This window comes from Octopus sinensis, linkage group LG9, assembly GCF_006345805.1.
Source record: "Octopus sinensis linkage group LG9, ASM634580v1, whole genome shotgun sequence".
Classification (NCBI taxonomy): domain Eukaryota; kingdom Metazoa; phylum Mollusca; class Cephalopoda; order Octopoda; family Octopodidae; genus Octopus; species Octopus sinensis.
The window spans coordinates 98,906,417-98,929,013 of NC_043005.1; the positions used below are offsets into that span (position 1 = coordinate 98,906,417).

Below are 22,597 nucleotides of genomic sequence, written 5' to 3' on the forward strand. Positions count from 1 at the left end.
GAATGTAGCCAAGGAGAACTGTTCTAGTATATCTACAATTGAGTCTCTGCATGAAGAAATTAGCCTTGTTGTGCTCAACAAGCCTGTCAGTTACTGGACATAATATTTACATAAAATAATTTAGCAATTCTGTTGAAAATTCTCTAAGTTAAAAGCTTGGTCCTGTTGAAGTTGAACAGAAAATTGCTAAACATGGACTTGTTTATTCAAATGCTTATAGTGTATTTAATTGCCAGATTGTTGTGAAAATTGATTGTATTGCAGAAAAGACTTAGTTTTTGAAAAGTATAGTCATTTGTGATTGTTAATTAATTACATAATAACTAAAAAAATTATGAAAAGAAATGTTAATAAATTAAATGCAACTAATAATAAACATGTCTGTACAAACATCACAAAAAAAATTTTTTCTCAACCTTTTTTGCTGCACATTCATTATAAAATTTATAGGTAAGCTGAGTTACACTCATCAAAAATAACATACCTAGGTACACATGAAAGTTTTGATAAAGGAAAACATTTTTTAAAAATAAATTAGAAAACTTCAGCAGCATGTGCATCAATTTTAATAGTGAATATTTTATTGGGTTGTCTGGAAAGTTCGTACCGATTTATAGTAGCTTACCTTTCAACTTATTTTAGAACATGGTTGAGTCCATAAAATAGGATTTGACTACACCTCCATTTAGAGCACATTTTAAGCTATCTTTATGTGGAAGAAGGTTTGTGTTCCTATAACCTGTGTTAATTCTGTAACCCTTTAAAATGGAAGATAAGAAAGTTCATTTTCGGCACTTGATGCTTTTCTTTTTCCATAAAGGGAAAATCACAAGCAACCAAAGAAATATGCACAGTTTACAATGATGTTTCTTTATTCAAAAGAACTGTACAGAAGTGGATCGCAAGGTTCCAAGCTGGAGATTGTAGCCTTATTGATAAAGAGCGATCAGGTAGACCATCCACTACAGATGATGACCAAATCAAGTCATTAATTGAGAATAACCCACATTGCACAACCCGAGAATTGTAGAAAGCCTCAACCTATCAAAATCCATCATTTGTGAGCACCTGGTAAAGCTTGAAAGCTTGGGTACACAAATCACTACGATGTTTGGGTACCACATGAGTTAAGTGAGAAGAACCTTTTGGATCGTATTTTCATCTGTGATTCACTTTATAACTGAAATGAAAGCACGCCCTTTTTAAAGTAAATTGTGACAGGTGTTGAGAAATGGATTATCTACTGAAATGTTCAGAGAAAGCGATCCTGGAGTAAGTGACATGAGCCACCCTTAGCCACCCTAAAAGCAGGTCTTCATCCTAAAAAAGTCTGGTGGGATTGGAAAGAAATTCTGTACCATGAGCTTCTCCCAAGTAACCAGACAATTCTGAGAAATACTGCACACAACTGGACGAGTTAGAAGCAACAATTCAAGAGAAGCGTCCAGAATTGGCCAATAGGAAGGTGTTGTTTTCCAACATGATAATGCAAGACTGCATGTTTCTTTGGGAACCAAACAAAAATTGCTGCTGCTCGGCTGGGATGTGTTACCCCACCCTCCATATTCGCCAGATATTGCTCCTTCGGAATTCCACTTATTCAGGTCTCTGCAGAATAGTCTTAATGGTAAAAATTTCAATTCCTTCAATGACGTAAAAAGATACCTTGATGAATTCTTTGCCATGAAACCACCTCAATTCTGGGAAGAGGGTATTTTCAAGTTAAAGGAAAGATGGAGACACATTGTGCAACAAAATGGTTGATATTTGGTTGATTAAAAATGTAATGGCAAGTATTTATTGACCTTTTTCTTTCCTTTAAAAATCGGCATGAACTTTCCGGACAACCCAATGGAATGTAAATAAATGACAGAGGATGGAATTACAGTTTTCTTCCTTTGATTAGCAAGTTCATAAGCTTTAAGTCATAAACAGGATCAGTTCAATTTGGGCCATTGCAGGGATATTGGACTGAGAGATGCATTCACTGTTGGGTGGATTCATTGTTGTATAGGATGTTCAAAGTTAAAAAAAAAACATAGATTTATCCTCAATAGAGAATTGGATAAGAATTAAAATAAAGATAGAATATCTCAGAGAAATAAAAAAAAAATAACTTAGAAATTTGTTTGGGAGAGATTGAGAACATTATTGAGAAAGATATTAGAAATGAACAATAAAAAAGAAATAAACATTGATCTCCAAATTTAATGGGTGGAATTCTTTTTTGAAAAGCAACAATCTTTGTCAACTGATGTCTTAGAATTGATAAGAAACTAATCTACTGAGTATTTGTGACTTAAGCTCAAGATTATAGAGTTACTTATTTCATTACCTATAATCATAATATAATAATTTCTATCATTGGCATAGCGCCAGATATCATTGGGGAATCAATTAAATTAATCGAGATTAATTCTTTACTTTATCAAAACTGACTCTGACAGAAAATGAGGATAGAATATAAAGCATTGCAACTAATGAAAGGCAAAGTTTTGTTTCTTTAGGATTTGAACTGATAATGTGAAAGGATGCAACTGAAGATAAAGTTATTCATCCACTGCTCTACCAATTCTGCCATTCACTACATTCAGTAATTGTAATAGTCATCTTTTATACTATAAGTGCAAGTCCTAACATTTTGGAGCCCTGTACTTGACTGACACTTCTATTTTATTGACCTGGAAAAGATAAAAAGCAAAGCTGACCTCAGTGGATAGCATAACTATTAATTAATATTTCCTGGTTGCTGGCATCAAACTCCGTTAGATGTTTGAAGTTGTTTTAGACATTGATGTTACTGTTAGGTTCAGTGAAGCATGTAGAATACTTCCTTATGCTCTTTCCGTGACCATTTTTTTCTCGATCCTTTTGTTGGGCATTTCAGTTGATAAACATAGATGGCTATAGTGTGGAATGTCCTTGATTTGGGGTTTCTCTAGTTTTTAGTGGGCAGAACCTGTTCCTCTAGGAATATTTTCATTCCCAGCCTGGTCCCTTAGTTGGGTTCATGGTCTTTGTTAACCTACATGACAGCCATTGTAGTTTGACAGTTTAGCTGGTCAAACTGGCATTGTTGGGTCTGACTGTCAGACTCCCTTTGGCTATATTTATGGCTGGGCTGCCATATCTACATTATCCTGTCTACAATGCATGGAGGAGGGGTTGAGCTTCTGCCAGCCGATCCCCCCTCCTCCACCCGCCCTCCCTCCTCTCCTCCCCCTCCTAGCAGCAGCAGCAGCAGCACTACTCTCAAAGCATTTAGATGTGCTTTTCATTTTTTCTCTCTCTGAGATTCAACTTCATTTCAAGCATTGCAAAACAAGAATTCTTCAGATTACTTGTCGATAGCGATTTTTATTACCTGTGAATGTCTACCCCAATAACTAGAGTAGATAAAGAGAATCTGTCTTTACAGACTTTATATTTGATTTGCTTTCACATTTTCATGGCATTTTATATCAAAATATCTAAAAGATATAGTCCTGAAAAAAAAACACAAAAAAAAAGAAAAAAGAATAGATTCAACAAATTACTCTAAAGTCTGAATACTTGAAACAAAAACAGAAAAATGGACATTTAATACAAAAAGAATTGTTTTGGAAAGTTTAACAAATATTTTGAACACCAACAGTAAAAGCAACAACACTCATGCACAGACAAATATGTTTGAAGGTGTATTCAGTGGTAATTCTAAAACAGTCACCTTTGCTTGCCTTTATCATTACACAGACAATCTTTTGACTTGAAAGTTCCTCCGAAAAAATTCACTAAGTGAATTGTGTGAAATTAAACAGTGTCGCTTTGCTCCAGGATCTTATTCAAGAGACGACAAAAAGAAAAGCAGCATAACTGTTGTGTATGAAGACTGGCAAACATTTCTGTCTCTCCTCAAAACAGCAGCTGGAACAAGAAGCACAATGTGAAATGTCATGAGATATCTTTCTGATTGAGTAGAGTAAAGCTTCTTGTGCTGACTAATGTACTTTTGGGTCAAAGACTCAGCCACAACACTGCCTGGAATAGACATACCTACACTTATGCACTTGTTTCTCAGTATTTGGGCTAGAGTAAGGCAGTAAGCTGGTAGAATCGTTAGCACGCTGAACAAAATGCTTAGCAGTATTTCATCTGCCGCTACGTTCTGAGTTCAAATTCCGCCGAGGTCGACTTTGCCTTTCATCCTTTCGGGGTCGATTAAATAAGTACCAGTTGCACACTGAGGTCGATGTAATCAACATAATCCCTTTGTCCTTGTTTGTCCCCTCTATGTTTAGCCCCTTGTGGGCAATGAAGAAATAAGTATTTGAGCTAGAGTAATATAAGGATGATGATGAGAGACATTGGAAATCATCTGGATGTGAAGCTGGTTGTCATCTTTATATCAGAGTTTAGATGAGAATGACATGTGGTGAGGTAGGTTTAAGCTGGATTTACAAGTTTTAATGACCCCTGAAACCACAAGGTCATCATACTGCAGATGTGCCCAGTTGAGAGTTCAGAGACAAAGGGTATGAGACTGAATGTACAGAATAAAAGGGTTAGTTTTATAGAGATGACCGTAAAATCACTTGAGAGTCTTTTAGTCTGGACAGAACTGGAAAAGCTTGGAAAGTGAAAGAGAAGTGAAAGCAACAAACGGGATCCTATATAGCAACAAGATTGGCAGGACTCAGTTCTAGAGCACCATCAGTCACAGCCCTAGAAATGGTAGAGGAGATCACCTCTTAGCTTGTCTTGAAAACAAGCAAACAGATTCCCAGTTCACAACTGTAGCAACTTTCCCAACATTTTGTAATGAACGAAAGAAGAAATTCACTGAAAATATAAGGTAAACAAAAACAAAAAGGAAAAACTCTAAAAAAGGAAGAGTGAATCCCAACAAAAGGCTACAGCATAAAGAAATTTAAACAGGCTCCACCTCCTCAGGAAATTGTCATGGGGTCCACAGTAGTACAACTGGAACATGAAAACTTAGTTATTATGTATACCAGGATTTCTGAACTTTTTAACAAAATATTTTTGAAGACTCACTCTTAAACATATAAACAACAGAAAGTTAGAAAAGTGTTCACCATGGATGAAAAAATACTCAAACACCCAAAGAGTGCTAATCTGTGTCATTGGGTCCACTGGAAAACAGAATGTGGAATTACTTAAGGGCAGAGTTGTGAGGTTCCTAGTCCAACCTAGCCACTGTGTTTCAACCCATGTGTGGGTCGGTGATCCTAAATGCTTCAGATGATTTTTCAGATTTAAGCTCTACCTTGTTTTAATTATTATGTGTTTTATTGAATCTTTACAATATTATTTTGTTTTCTTAAATTTTTAATCAGTGTATGGTATAACATCATTATCCTTCTTGCATTTTTTTTCAATAACTCTATCCAGCCTCACATTTATGTATAGTAAAAGACATTGTCTTTAATATTAATTTCATTTTATCTTTTGAGCACTTGTGATTCATAAAGAAGTTATTATTACTGTTGTTACTGTTAAGGCAGCGAGTGGACAGAACCATTAACACGCCGGGCAAAATGCTTAGTGGCATTTCGTCGGTCTTTATGTTCTGAGTTCAAATATCGCTGGGGTTGACTTTACCTTTCATCCTTTTGGGGTCAATAAATTAAGTACCAGTGAAATACTGGGGTTGATGTAATTGGCTGGTCCCCTTCCCCAAAATTTTAGGCCTTGTGCTTATAACAGAAAGGATTATTATTATTGGGGTATACGTGTACTGATAGAATTGTGAGTACAACTAATAAAATACTCAGTGGCATTTCTTCCAACTCTTTACACTCTGAGTTCAAATCCCATTGAGGTCAACTTTGTCTTCCCAAGGGCTAGTCTACTGCTGTTGGCTCGTTGACATCATTGACTTACTTCTTCCTCCTAAAGTCACCAGCCTTGTACCAAAATTTGAAACAGCTGTTATTATCCTATTTAAGAATTGCTAACCTAAATTGGAAACTCTTATCACCTTATTAAGTGTACACATACTGTATTGTACAAAAACTTTAATGTTTTCAGTTTATTTGTAATATTTTCCTCTGAATATTGGTACTTTGCAGGAATGCCATTTTCTGAACTTCACCGATAGAAGGTCTTCAAGCAATCCTTTGGTTCTTTTTTGTACTGGGCTTTAAAACTCTTGGTGCTCTTAGAATTAATGATTGGAACTATTTCTGTGTCTTTACTCCTCATTCTTGCTATTTCAACTCCTTAATCTTTTATCATCATCATCATCATCGTTTAACATCCGTTTTCCATCCTAGCATGGGTTGGACGGTTCGACCGGGGTCTGCGAAGCCTGGAGGCTGCACCAGGCTCCAGTCTAATCTGGCAGAGTTTCTACAGCTGGATGCCCTTCCTAATGCCAACCACTCCGTGAGTGTAGTGGGTGCTTTTTACGTGCAGGCAAACGGCCACGATTGGTTGGTGCTTTTATGTGTCACCAACACTGATGCCAGTCAGGCAGCACTGGCATCTGTCGTGTTCGGACGGTGCTTTTTACGTGTCACCAGCACAGGATTTCTAAAATTCTTCAGCCTCAAGGTTTGTTTGAGGTACTTGCTGATTATCGGTGCAATCTCACTAATGGTTAATGATTCCAGAATCCACAAGTGGCAACCACTCTTAAAATCCTTCTATTAATAAATCTCTAGTAAGGGCAAACTTGCCTTTCTCTTGTTTTAGTTTTCAAAAATGGCTTTGCTAATCAGTATCTGCTTTTCACACTCATATGAATTCTCTGTTATTCTGAAAGTATGATGTTTCCAGATGAGCAGTTATCTTTTGCAATATGATTTCTGTAAAGAAGCAAAATTCTGGAGTTTGATGTTTCTGCAGACTTGGAAATTGATTGGTTTTCCTCTGTGAAGAATCCAAGTTGTTTTTGCTTTTGTCAGTAAATTGTTATTGCTTATCAAGACAAACATTATCTGTATCTGGATAAATTCTTGGGTTGTTTTGGCTGACATTGCATTTGTTGCTTTGTTGCAATGTGTCTGCAGTCTATATCCCTCTTCAAAATCTCTTAATGCTGCTGCATTGCTTTCTATTTTGTTTTTTCCTATTCTTTGGCAAATATTATTATTAATATTGTTGTTGTTGCTATTGCAGTATTAATATTAATATTCTACTGTCTTCACTTAACACCATTTTCCAATTAAAAAATGGGAAAAAATTGCAATTCTGATATTCTAGCATTTATGAATCTAATATTTCCCAATTCTATATTGATGTGTTTAATATCTTTGATCTTACTAATACAGTTACTAGTAGTCTCTAATCTGCCTGTCTGTCTCTCTGTTTCTCTCTCTACACACAAACATGTATATATCCTCTTATACACTCGCATGCATGCATATGTGTATGCGCACACATAGCTATGTATGTGCATCAGTCTATCTATCTATCTATCTCTATATATATATCTATATCTATCTATTTATAAATACATACATGTATACATACATCACCACTACCAGTTTTTAGGGGCTGTAGCACCCAATAAGAAATGACTCAGATTGTATTGACCTGTCTAACCCATGGCAGCTTGAAAACTGGATGTAAAGTGATGATGGCATATAATTGTTAAATGAAGGTTCATGCTTTGAAGCGTGCTTAAAAATGTGTGTGTGTGTGTGTGTGTATATCAAGTTACATATGTGACCCAAAGGTTGAGAGTATAGTGCATTTCATTTACACACACACATGCATGCATACAAGGGCAAAATAAGAAGAACTTGGAAATCTAATATATCTTGATACAACTGTAAGAAGATATAGAAGGGAATAATTGCTGAAAAGATAAAAATCCAAATAATGTTTACAAAAAAAGTCAATCCAACAGAATTAACCATGTAAACATTCAAATGATATGAATTTATTCCTTTGGGAAGAACAATAATGAAAGATGTGAGATCAATGAAGTAAATGCCAAATTGCGGCAGTTACAGTGACTTTCGAAAAATTATATGCTTTTTGGGAAAAATATACAGATAAGCAACCAGATACTGTTTTAAAAGCAACAATAATTTTGTCTGCACTTTATTTTTGTGAAACATAGACACTAAATACTCATCATCATCGTTTAACATCTGTTCACCATGCTAGCATGGTTTGACTGGGGTCTGGAAAGCCAGGAGGCTGCACCAGGTCCAATCTGATCTGGCAGTGTTTCTACAGCTGGATGCCCTTCCTAACGCCAACCACTCTGTGAGTGTAGTGGGTGCTTTTTACGTGCCACTGGCACAGGTGCCAGGCAAGGCTGGCAACGGCCATATTCGGATGGTGCTTTTTACGTGCCACCGGCACAGGTGCCAGTCAAGGCTGGCATTGGCCATATTCGGATGGTGCTTTTTACGTGCCACTGGCACAGGTGCCAGGCAAGGCTGGCATTGGCCATATTCGGTTGGTGCTTTTTACGTGCCACTGGCACAGGTGCCAGGCAAGGCTGGCATTGGCCATATTCGGATGGTGCTTTTTACGTGCCACTGGCACAGGTATCACAACTGCATCATATTTCATACACAATATATTGAACTAATGAGAATGGTAGGAAAGGAATTCTTAGAAACAATGCAAAGCTGCATAAAACTGCGATAAAAATGAAGCTGACCTTCAGTGCCGAACACTTGTGGAATGTGTCCTGTAAGTGAGCATGAACATAGTAAGAATGTGCTGAGAAAAGCCTGGGCATAAGAAGAATCGGATGCAGTGTGCAGGAGAGGAAAGTTGTGCTGGGATGGCTATGTGATGTGTACAGATGAAGACAGCTGTATAGAGAAGTTCTGGTCACTAAATGTAGGTAGAGCTAGTGGAAGAAGGAGACCCAAAAAGGCATGAGATGAAGTGTTGAAGAGTGATCTTGGGACCTTGAATTTCATGGAAATTACTTGAAAATTAAGTGACTAGAGATATGAAGTTATCAGGAAGACCATTCCAACCCAGCACACATATGAAGTCATAACTTACGATTTCATATTAAACTTTTGTTGTGTTGTTCTGAAAGTACTGTGTGTGTGTGTGTGGTGTGTGTGTGTGTGTGCGCGCGCGCCTAATTTCCTCTTCAAGACATCCACACCATCTTTCATCTCTCTAACTGCAACTTTCACTTGATACAACTCGTCTTTCTCACCACTTGAAACCATTTCACTTGAAATCTATTCTTCACCCTTAATACTGCCCTCTACATTCACTTTTTACATTAACCCACCCCCCGCCTTCACACACACACACACACTCACTCACTCACTCATCATCCACTCAACACTTGATCTTCATTCATTATATCTATATATCTATCATTCCCTTTCACTATCTCTACTCATGAACACTCCCAGTTCTTTAAGCCCCACTCATTCGCTTCTTGTCTTGGACCTTGAGGGTCTGTGCAGACACGTCAACACCTGTATTATCTCTTTCCTACTTCATCATAATCACTCCCACCTCTTCTAAAATGTGAACAGCCATGTAGCCCCTCTACAGCAAGAATATTCTGGCCCCTCCTCTCATACTGTAACCCATCGTCTCATTAGAATATAGCCACCTCTCTTAGAGTTTCTACCCTAGCAAGCTGCATGGCAATTTTACTGGTGGTAGGTCAAAAACAAAGCACCTAGTACATGTTGTAATGTGGTTTGCACTAGAAAGGGTATCCTGCCATAGAAACCATGCCAAGCTAGACAGTAAGACACAATGCAGTCCTTTGACATGTCAGACTGTCGGATCCTGTCAAAATATTCAGTTGATTTCAGCATTAGAGATGGATCTTAAATGATTATGATGTATGTATGTTTGTGTGTGTAAACATGCATATATCATCATTATCATCATCATCATTTTAACATTCACTTTTCCATGCTTCCATGGGTCAGCTAGTTTATGGCTGCCAATTCTCACCTGTTTCCAGGCAAGATGCTTGCAGAATGTTCGGAATAAATGACAGCAACACTCATTTACAGTTATCACATGATATCAAAACAAGGAGATGCAAACACGGGCAGAGAGAGAGAGAGAGAGGGGCTTCTTTCAGTTTTCATTTACCAGGTGCACTCACAAGGTTTTGGTTGGCCCAATGTGTGTGTGTGTGTGTGTGTGTGTTCATGTATACACACTTATTTTCATGTAAACACATTCATATATATCCATAGATACACACACATACACACACACCTGTACTTGTCTCCATTCAATCCATGCAAGCTTCAGAAAGTAGAAGTAAAATGAACAAATAAATATTTATATATGTGTATGTATGTATGTGTGTGTTTGTATGTGTGTGTGTGTGTGTGTGTGTGTGTGCCTGTATGTGTATATTTTTATGCATATATCCATATGTCTGTGTATGTATGCATGATTGTATTTTGCCAATTATACATACCTTATGTGCACTCACACATGTATATGTGGATATTTTTCTGTGTATGTGCATATATGTGCAAGTATGTTTGTGTATACACACACATGCATATCCATTTGTGCAGGTGTGCAAAGTGAAAAATTTAAGTATATATCCATTTGTTTAATTTAAAATTTTCTAAACCTTTTCTGTATTTCTTTGTGTGAATATAAATTACATATCAAGTTCCCAGGCTATTCTTCTTACAAATATTTTTAACTTTATTCATTTATTTTCAAGGATTTGTTGCTTTCCAATCTAATCACCTCGGCAGAAATTCTATTCCAAACTCCAACAAGCAACGATTTCTCTAAGTCACTTCTAAAATAGAAGAATTACTTATTAATTCTAGATCTAGCGTTCCGCTACCAGATAATACAGGAACTGTTATTTGTTCTTGGTTTTCATTAGTTTAGGTTAGGAAATGAGTTTCAGTGTCATCTATTGGTATTGGTGGAAAGCAGGGGGGGGGGATGATGCTGCACTCCTGTACATCATCATCATCATCTGATGTCCACTTTTTCATGCTTGCACTAGTCAGATTGAATTTGTTCAGGCAGATTTTCCACAGCCAGATGCCCGTCCTGACCAATCCTTACCCATTTCCTGATAAGGTTATAATATTGCTCTGTGGAAATGTGTTTTTTTAAAAAAATTTTTATGGAAGACTAGAAATGAATAACATCGTCTGTACAATGATCATGTTTGTTTACAACCTTCACGTGATGTTAAGACAAGGATACACAGAAATACACACACACACATACATATGTAAAAGACTTCTTCCAGTTTCCTTTCAAATCCATTAACAAGGTTTTAGTTGGCCCAAGGCCATAGTAGAAGGCACTTGCCCAAGATGTCACACTGTGGGACTGAACCCAAGACCATATGGTTAGGAAACAAATGCCTTAAGCCCACAGCCATGCCTATGATAATGAAGAGAAAGAAAAATGTGTGTTGCATTTATTGGAGGAATTGTTAATCCCAATCTTTGAATTCCAGTCCCTGAACAGAAGAGATGAAATCTGAATTGACTTTGTAGTATCCTGAGTAAGTGTCCTCACTTGAGTCGATCCAAGCCTCATAAGTGAAAGTGGGTTGAGAGCAACAGTGTAGAAGCCTTTTAATTGGAGTGTAGGTGTGGGTACATGTCTGTGGAATACTCAGCCACTTACGCATTAATTTAATGAGTTGGACATTCTGTTGATTGAACAACTGAATTCTCATTTTCAAAATCTGACAGAGGATTCACCATAAACTCCCACACCCTGCCAAACACTCTTGTATAGTGAGAGAGAGAGAGAGATAGTTTCATTTGTTCTCCTTCTGTTTCACTGCCCCCCTCTCTCTCCTACTCTTCTCCTCTCTCCTCCTCTTTTCCTCTCTCTTACACATACACACAAATCTATTTAATCTATGTTACAAAGTTGTACACAAGTTACAAAGCTGTAAAACTTAATCCATGAATCATTGTGAAAATTGTTTATATTTTTCTATTAACAACAACAACAACAATAATTATAATGATAATAATCAGGTTGATTTTCTTTATTCAATAGTTTAAAATTTTTTCTTCTTTCTTTTTCTTCTCCTTGAGCACACATTTCTTTTTTTTTTTCCCCTGTCTTAGCGTGCATACCTCATTGGTTGCAAGACCTGACCATAATGACTGCTTTTAAATTAGCCACAGAACTTGAAGATCATTTTTTCTTCTCTCTCTAGACTGTCAAATATACCACCTTGTTAAATGAAAATGTATCGTCTCCATCGTTGCCGTCATAGTCGTCATCATCATCATTTTTGTTTTGATTTTCTGATGAATTTCCATAAATCCCAATTTGATCACGTCAAGTAATGGTGAAGTGATTCCAAGTGATGTGAACAAGATTATCTGCTGGGAGATAACGTTATTAATTTAACAATTATTGTGTTGCAAATGTGATAAGACCAATGTGTAAAGCTGAAGGTGGTGGTTAAACGTGTCAGGTTTTGTTGCTTTGTATGTATGTGTGTGTGTGTGTGTGAGAGAGAGAGAGAAAGGGGAGAGTGTGTACGTATGGTTGAATGTAAGCTGGATACAGTACAACTGATTGGATAAAGCCATTTTACTGGATATTTTCTGTGGCTGCAAGAAAAGTTAGGAAGATAAATGTGTTGATATCTATGGACTAGCAATTGCCTTAGCTGTGTTGTGTCTGAAAAATATTTATATCATTCTTTGACTGATCAGACTTGCTGTAGGTATTTTCTATCCATAAAATCAACTTTAATTCTTTTTTTTTATCAGTATTATAGAAAGAAGCTAATAGGAGATGATAAATATCTATAATTTAAAAAGCTGTTTTGGGAATCATAAACATATTATTTACAAATCTTTCCCCATAAGAAAGATTCCATGGAAAATGTTTGTCTCTGCATCTCATGGTGCACAAAATTAGCAAAATAATTAGTGTAGTAGTTTGGGGTGTGGGGTGGAACGAGAAGTTGGAATGATAAAGAGAAGAGATGCAGGGGTAATTGAGTGGAGGCTTTCAGCTTGACTATCTGCAATTATACAGATAAGCTGCCTCAGTATCTGATCCATTATCACCAACAGGTTTCTTCTGAAACAAAGAATTTAAAACATAACCTGATATCAGATTTGATCAAAATTGCTGAATATTTGAATTTCTTTCTTTCTTAATGGCAACATTATAAACAATGAGAACATTGTTACCATTTCTAGACTGGAATGTAGCTCCAGCTGGTCTGTTGTTCCTGTAACAATTACTGTTTTAGTAGTATAAGTGTTGTCTTGTCATGTTTTGCAGAAACCACACATCTTTCATCACAGTCACATTAGCTATGACTCTTCTGTCTCTGTTTACATCTTGGTCCTCCTCACTACAGTCCCATCAGCTGTAGTCTACCTACCTCCATCACATTTTGCCTTCACCACAGTTCCATTTGCTGGAACTGTTCCGTCTCTATTAGACTTCTCAGTCCCATCACATTTACATCATTTAAAAAACAGTTTTCAATGTTTCATTGGTTTGCAACAAATCAAATTAAGTCACTTGATGATAATCTCTTCATTGGTCCCTATTGATCTCAAAATACAGATTGTATACCAGGATTACTAGCACTTCAGACAGATGAAGTATACATTTACATAAATATTCGACTGCAGTTTTGGTAGAGTCAGTTCACCCATTTATCATAAATATTATATTTGGTTTGCTTTATTATTCCTTTTATTTTATTTTCTTCAGTCTGTATAATATAGATGCCTTGAATTAATTAATTATAGTTTTCTACCTCATCAACAAAGAAATGTGGTAACAATTGTATCATGATCTATATAAACTGGGGAAAGAACCTTCAAGGAGTAATTTAATCTGCAATGAATACGTCACCCACAGTCTTTCACACCAAACACCATCAACAACCAAACTTTTAGTTAGAGTGACTAACAAGGATTGTAATTTAATGCAAATGTTTTATATGTTTGGAGGAAGTTTTAAGAGCTGCTCTTTAGATTTAGTTTCTTAAAGAAATAGCAAACACACATTCGTACTTTACCCACTGGCCTATGTTATTCCTGCCTGTTGGAGGCTGGCTTCATTAGCAAGGATAAATATAATATACAAATCGAGTGCAGAGAATATGATGGACTAAAATTGCTATCAGTCAGTCTTCAGTGCCTGACCCCAATAACACAGCCTCACTGATAAAATAGAAACTTGTTGCCTGTAAAATGGCCATTCCTATTCATTAATTTGTTTTTGTTGAATGCCTTTTGCAATCCAATGTACTTTCGTTGCGACTCAAAGGCTACGTAACCACTTTATATCTTCCTAATATTTCGAGTATTTACTCTGTTATACTCTTATACTTGTTTCAGTTATGTGACTGTGGCCATGCTGGAGCACCGCCTTTAGTTGAGCAAATTGAACCCAGGACTTATTCTTTGTAAGCTTAGTACTTATTATGTCAGTCTCTTTTGCCGAACTGCTAAGTTACGGGAAGTAAACACACCAGCATTGATTGGTTGTCAAGCAATGTTGGGGTGACAAACACAGACACACAAACATATACACACCATGTGGTTCATAAGCAAGCTACTTACCATGCAGCCAGTCAATAATTCTATAGCCTGTCTGTTTGATTATCTTGTCATTAGTTGAACATCAAAATCTCACAGCCACCATGTGATTTGTAATATGTTTAAATATTTAAATTAGCGTTCAAAAGTAAAATCTTTCCTTTTTGGGATGTCTTTATAATCCAATATCAGGTTATAGAGAAAGACAACATCCTGATAGGTTTATGGGATTAAATTACCAAACATTGCACCTGACAAAGTGGAATCATTGTTTCTGAACCTTAGGACTTTGCTGTTTCTTTTTAATGCCTTGAACCAGCAATGACCACCTTAGAGTAGAGGGATCAACGTTGTTAATATCTTTGTTGGCTGGCTACATAATTAATATGGTGCGGCAGATGCACAGGGCCAATAAACATCACAGATGCTCAGAAAACAGATTCCATCACATTCTAGGGGAAGAAACTAGAAGTAGTTGATAGCTTCCGCTACCTAGATGCCCAAGTTAGTAGTGGAGGTGGATTCTTAGAGGGTGTTACCACTAGAATAAGAATAACCTGGGCAAAGTTTAGAAAGCTTCTACCCCTACTAGTGACAAAGGTCCTCTCACTCAGAGTGAAAGGTAGATTGTACGATGCATGTGTACAAACTGCCTTGCTTCATGGCAGTGAAACTTGGGGTGTGACTTCTGAGGACATGTGTAGGCTTGAAAGAAATGAAGCTAGCATGATCTGCTGGATGTGTAATATCAGTGTGCACACACGACAGAGTGTAAGCATCCTGAGAGAAATGTTGGACATAAGAAGCATCAGATGTGGCGTGCAAGAGAGATGTTTGTGCTGGTATGGTCATGTACTATGGATGGATGAGGAGAGATGTGTGAAGAAGTGTCACTCCCAAACAGTTGAAGGAATCCGGGGTAGAGGTAGAGCCAGGAAGACATGGAATGAGGTAGTGAAGCATGACCTTTGAACATTGGGCCTCACAGAGGCAATGCCAAAAGACTGAGATCTCTGGAGATATGCTGTGACTGCAAAGACCCAGCAAATAAAATGAGTTCTTGGCTGTATCTTACACCAGTTTCACATAACCAGCCCCAGTCCATTGAAAAGTACCTTGGATCGTAGGGTGACATGCTGTTCTTGAGGAGACCTATTGAGTCAAGTACATCAACATCAAAATGAAAATCAAATGGAAATTGTAGTTGTGATTTCCATGCCATTGGAACGTAAAAAGCATCATCAGAATATGGCCAATGCCAGCGCTGTCTTGACTGGCTTCCGTGCCAGTGGCACATAAAAAACACAAACTGATCATGGCTGTTGCCAGCCTCCTCTAGCCCCTGTGCCGGTGGCACGTAAAAAGCAGCCACTACACTCATGGAGTGGTTGACATTAAGAAGGGCATCCAGCTGTAGAAACACTGCCAGATCAGACATGACCCTGGTGCAGCCTCCAGGCTTCCCAGAACCCAGTTGAAACATCCAACCCATGCTAACATGGAAAATAGGACATTAAACAATGATGATGATGATGAAGGGAAGGCACATTAATGTCAAGTACAAATGAGGTGAAGAAATGATTGGTGGAAATATATCGCTTTAAAAATATAAGAGCAAACTAGAAATGTTGAGTTCCATCATATTATTATGTAAGAATCAATAAATATTTGCTTGCCTTTGTGTGTGTGTGTTTTTTTTTGTATATTTATTTTGTATCTCTATGTGAAGACCATTTTTATAATTTTTGGTTTTTGTTTCTTTTTTTAACTTCTCTCAGATTAAGTGCTGCCAAAGTTGAGGATTTTGTAATGGCTGTGAGAGAGGTTCATCTTCAGTTCCATTGGCCATTTCCAATTTCTCCTAGCTGTCATTACCAACATCTGAAGAAAACACTGGCTGGTTAGTATTTCTTCATTCTATTCTGTTATATACTGTGTATGTTTAATTATGATTTTGACTTCTGGGGATATGTTTATTTAAATATACAAGTAATGTTAATCTGAAACAAGAGTTCTACTCGTGACAAAGAACAGAAAGAACTGGATAATAAAGTCATGTATTGAGTTATAAGCTAAAAGTGTTAAAACTGATGTTGTTGGACATGAAAGGTACCTAGCATCATTACACTGTAAAATAATTGATTGTTTAGGAATTTGTGTTAACGACATCCTTGACGACTTCAGAACTTTCAGTAATTGCTGCATGTTGAAAGTATTGGAGATTTTTAAAGATTTGAGCAAATAAAGACTGTCACAGTTGTTAATATTCATTTCTTGCATAGACATTTCTTGGTATGTTTATAGTCAATGTGGGTAATTAGACTGTGATGCTCAAGTCTTTCTCATTAGAAATGTAAGTGAAGTGAGAGTTGTTTCTGCATTTACTGAAACAGAATAATTAAATTGAAGTAGCTAAGTAGATGTGGTAGTTAACTTTCATGTTCAAGTATAGATCAAATTTAGGAAGAATATAATTCAGCAAGACATTTAATCCTACATTATCTAGTATACTTACTAGGAATAGATTCCAGATCATTAGGGAATGTTACCTGTGATCTAGACTATCATTCTGCCCAAGTGGAGAGTTATCTTGTATCTGATGATGGTAATTATCAACCCTTGAGGAAACCTCAGTCTGCTAGACATCGCATCCAAATTATCCTCAAATTTCACTCTATCATCTTTAAAAAAAATGAAGGACATATTGGATAATGTTCTAGATATACTGTCTGAAAAACATGCTGGTTAGGGGTAGAATACTTTTGCTAGTAGGTCTACTGGATCAAGGTTGACATGTAGCTAAACAATAAGATCTTCTAGGTTATAAGACATATTTTCAGTTTAAGCATTAATAAGTCACTATACAGTTTTTGAAAAAAGGTTTCAATGCTTTAACTAGTTGCAAAAATTCAATTATTGTTTGAAACAAATAATTTATGAACAAAAAAATATATCATGTTTACTTTGTGGAAGTAAATCTGCACTTAATAAATCAAAAGATCTGAATAGTTGAAAATAGATAAAAGTAAAACAGTTTTGTAAAGAAAACAAATTAATTATTCATAGTAAATTATTTTCTGCATTTGTTTTTTCAGGAATGTGTTTTCTAATTTTCTTCTGCACATGTGTGTGTGTGTGTATTGTTTATGGAACACCTGCATACATCTGTATGTGACAGTGTTTCTATACATATGTGTATGATTTCCTGTATGTCCTGTATAATTCTTTGTGTGGATTTATATGTATGGTTCTGTTCTATTACCTCCTACGTCTAACTTTATGGTTAAATCTTTGACTTCACTGGTTATCATAAGTTAGCAGGTCTATCCTCATACACTAGTTAACATAATGCTTTTATCACTATTAAGGACCACAAACCTTAAATGCAGGCTGTATAAACCCTACTATGTCAGAGATTGATATAGTTTACAAACAGTTTGGCCATATAGTTTTTGCTCCATTGCCCAGCCTGTCCCTATGATATTCACTGTTACAGTAAATTAGGATTAGAGACAGCAGTAGGTTTAACTAATACTTAGTAAACATATGTAATAAGATAACTCAGAGGAATTCAACATGAATTCTAATGTTGTGCTTCGATAATGTGTCATGAAAATTCAAATTGGGTTCTTCATAGATAGTTTTTGAGTGGCTTTAAATACAATATGGAAACATTCATAAAAAAAAAAATTGCTAAAAATAACTTAAATGTTTATAACAAAATGTACTAAACTTTTAGAGAAAAAGCACAAAATACATTTGGTTGTTCTGAACTTTAAAAATATGTGAAAATGAAAATAAATTCTAAACACCAAAAGAAATTTTATGCAAAATTCAAGAATATTTTACTTATTATATTTTGAGATTCTTTTGCAGAAGTTGACACCATATTTTTGTTACTTTTGGGAGGTTAAAAAAAAATTGCTATAGATTAAATATCAAATGTGTTTCGCTTTCTCTCACAAAATAGCATCAAACTGCAACTTGACTCCATCATCTGGTTCACCTGCCTACATGGATCTTATGAATGGTCTGGATTCTGAGTCTCCAGCTGCTGCCACAAAATGTAATTCTGAGCTGTTGAATCTGGAAACCTCACAGCCACTCACTGTTGATTCAATCAGTTCTGCTTATGCATCTGCAGAAGTTTTCCTAAAGCCACAAACAAACAAAAGTAAGTATAAAAATTTATCATTATTCATCCCAACCAAGGTGACATTTCAGAACTAAACTGAATATTCAAAGACAGTTTATTTCTTAAAAGGTTTCTTACTATTTTAGATTAACTGTCTCCACAGTGAGAATTCTGTCACAATATTTATAAATAGGCTGGCACCATGAAGTGAAAGTTATTAAATTTTAATGCTGCCGATTTCCATCTTAAGAAAAATAATACATAAATGTAATTTTTTTTACTAATTTAAAATTGTAAGTTTCTTTTTCTTAGTTGCCAAAATGACTTGTTCTGTTCCTATGGTGAAAAATGAACAAGGTGATGAAAATATATTGAACTCGTGACACAAAAATCCTGGTTTTTAAATCTATCTCCTAACACTATACCATACCCAAAATCAAGGTATACTACTGCATTTTCTGCTGTCAATTTAAGTAGAAGTAAATGTCACAAAGCAACAGAAGTTCTGTTTCAATGTGGCTTTGGTCTACCTTTCCTCATATTATGGACTCTTCCTACATTCTGTTTGCAGGTATTTCATTGTCTTTAAGTAAGACATTTCTGATTTTTATAGCTTCCATTTCTGTATGGCCAGCCGTGACACTTGACACTTCTTTTCTTTAAAAGATAACAAAATGTTAAAACTGTCTTTTATTTTTCCCCAATCAAGTTGAATCCATCTAAGTTTTTTCTAATAAATGGAAAAATAATGTAACCAAAGTTGACACTGACAGATTTAATGCAGTTTATTGTTACTACCTGGTCTGTTACTCAAACACATTTTAAGAAACACACTTTGATGTGACAATTTTAATTAAAGTGGGTCTTTTGGAGAAAAAGAAATGGTGAGATCAATGTTGAGTTTGGACTCCTGTTGATCATGGAAATTGTAGGTAGTAGAATACGAATGTGGGAAGGAAGGATTGCAAAGTATTTAATGTAGCATTGAATGTGTAAGACAGCTGCAGAAGTAATAGGATATAAATTGGGTACCTGGTGAAAGGTAAGACATCACTTGGTATTTGTGGAGTAGAAATCAATGGAATAATAAGAATAGAAGAGTCGTCAAACAAGCATTGGTCGTAATGTATTGGCAAACCTTTGTCTATCAGCTTTCTTTATGATGCAATTCAGGAGGTGTATGTGTGTAGTAGCAATGTTCCAGGTATGGGAGCATTTCCCAGATGGAGGAAGCCCTGAAATTTGTTGAGGGTCAGCAACATATTTGAGCTAAAGTATTTTCTGATACTGAAGAGGAAGTTTAGTTTTGGCAATAAGATATATGTGGAGTATGACCACAATGAGAGTTTATCTATCATTGCAAAGTCCTGCGTTAATAATGAATTTAAAGATTTTTCTTTATGTGATCTTAACGCATAAGTTGGAAATAAGGCAAGACTGGAATCTTGGAATGTATAGTGATTGGGTCTTGGTGCCATCAAAAGAGACAATGTTGTCAGAAGTCTGTGATGAAGTATCTAATGAGGTGTGCAGTGTGGTACGCATGGGAATGTGTGGCATTTGATATACGTGGAGAACATAACCAAACCCTGAGGTTCACCAGAATGCATTGATCAATATAGGGGTTGTAAAGTAGAGAAAATGGTAAGAATTAGAGAAAAAGAGTGTGTGTGAGAGAGAGAGAGAAATGTGAGAGATAAATAAAGATTTGAGAAAGGTGTATATCTGAGCCTGCACCCACACTATCATAATCACCATTTTCCTTGTATTAATTCCTTTTAAATATATTATAAACTTCTGTCTAGTGAATGTTTGTAATGTATATCCACAGATGAAGATAGCAGCATTGCAACAACTGAAGTACTGTCAGACAACAGTTCTTGGTTGGCTGAGCAAGATGTCAGTACTGATCCAATCACTTTGTCCTCAGACCTCATCTCACAAGAACTTGAAATGCTATCACAAGAAGTTGCTAACAAAGGTCCACCCATATCAGATCTTGAACTCAGGTAACTTGTTTTTTAGTCTAATAATAGAAATAAAGTACATTTTTATTTTATGTAACATTGTTCTAAGGCAGCAGACTGGCAGAATTATTAATGTGTTGGACTTTGCAGCATTTCTTTTGGCTCTCTAGGTTCTGAGTTCAAATTCTGCCTAGGTTGATTTTTAACTTTCATCCTTTCAGGGTCAATAAATTGACTGTCAGTTGAGTATTGAGGTCAGTGTAATTGACTAACCTCCTCTCCACAAATTTCAGGTCTTGTGCCCATAGTAGAAAGGATTATTATTATTATTATTATTATTATTATTATTAGTTCTTTATATGCGGACAAAAATGTGTCTGTACTGCTATGTTTATATGCATATAATCCCATATATGTTTGATTTGTTAGTAGTCCCCTATTTGTCAGTTAGGTGAATGTTGCTCCAAGCATTTTGTCATGCATTTAAATAATTACAAACTTCTGTCTTTGACAGTATCTTATTTAATTAATTGCTCACTTGTCAACGAGTATACAGCTCTTTGGCTGGTAATTCCTGTTTTGCTGACTTACTGACACAGACAACATGTCTACAATTTCATTCTTTGTTCTATTCTTTGAGGCACTTCCTTGATATTCTTCTTCTGATAAAGTGATTCTTCCAGCATCATAGAAATAATTGTAAGGATATGGATATGTTTTATTCTAGTTCTTTAATCATTATAGATATATGGCTTTTAGCCAATATCTTCTGCTGATGAGGGCACATGGCTATGTTTCACAAATCTAAAAGAACTTATGTTGCTCCATACACCTGTGACATTGTGGGTCTTTATGTAACAGGCATGGTTATAGCATAAGCCACAGTTCACTTGAAACAGCTGTCAAGATAAGACTATTACAAAATTGTTTTTTAATTTTATTTTGTATTCTATGCAATTATACTCATCAAGCCTACTTATATTTTATCTACCTTTTTACTTATATCTATATAAACAAGATTAAAGAGTACTTAATACAAGAAGTACAGTTTATGACAGTTTCTGAGGACTGGAATCACGAAACCAGTATCTACTGGGGTTTCAGCTTCAAATTTCAAACATATTTCTCCCCTATTAAAAAGCTGTAGTTCAGTAAGTTGAATGTTGCATCGCTCTGGAAATACAATGTGAAAGTTCCATTCGTAATATTATTCTGTTGGCCAATGTATCACCGTTGTCTTTAACTCTTACAAACTCATTTTAATCAGCTGCAGATAGTTACCATGCCACTACAAAAGTCTTTGTTGTACCCTTTTACTTGTTTCATCATTTGACTATGTCCATGCTGGAGCACCGCCTTTAGTCGAGCAAATTGACTCCAGGACTTATTCTTTCTAAGCCTAGTACTTATTCTATCGGTCTCTTTTTGCCGAACCGCTAAGTTACAGGGACGTAAACACACCAGCATCGGTTGTCAAGCGATGTTGGGGTGACAAACACAGACACACAAACATATACACATACATACATACATACACACATATGCATACATACATACATACGACAGGCTTCTTTTAGTTTCCGCCTATCAAATCCACTCTCAAGGTTTTGGTCGGCCCAAGAATATAGTAGAAGACACTTGCCGAAAGTGCCATGCAATGGGACTGAACCCAGAACCATGTGTTTCGTAAGCAATCTACTTACCACTCGGCCACTCCTACGCCTATTGGGAGAACTATTTTTAGAATTGCCAAATGTTTGTTAGTTTCCAATGCAGAGTTATTGTAGTAAAACCCTGTAAAGGATGAACATCTTGCCTAGAAGAGATGTCTATTATTTCATACCATTAAAATAGGACAAATATTTCTCACTGTGACCCCTGTGTTTATCGGAAAACATTGTTTGCAGATTCAGCACCTTAAAAATATGTGGCTCCTTGTTTGCTGTGTGAGATTTCCAAATTACATTGACCAAGTCGAGCTACTGTATGAAAAGCTCCCTGTATAG

At 36.1% G+C, this 22,597-nt stretch overlaps 1 protein-coding gene across 2 annotated transcripts in view; it reads left to right on the top strand.

Annotated features, from left to right (window-relative positions):
* LOC115215369 (guanine nucleotide exchange factor subunit RIC1) overlaps positions 1-22,597 on the top strand; it is a 341,602-nt gene that overhangs the window by 308,802 nt on the left and 10,203 nt on the right. For both annotated transcript variants that reach the window (XM_029784517.2, XM_029784518.2), the window contains exons 28-30: positions 16,268-16,389; positions 18,460-18,663; positions 20,456-20,633. In XM_029784517.2, coding sequence (XP_029640377.1) covers positions 16,268-16,389; positions 18,460-18,663; positions 20,456-20,633 — 504 coding nt within the window. The remainder of the gene's footprint in view (positions 1-16,267; positions 16,390-18,459; positions 18,664-20,455; positions 20,634-22,597) is intronic.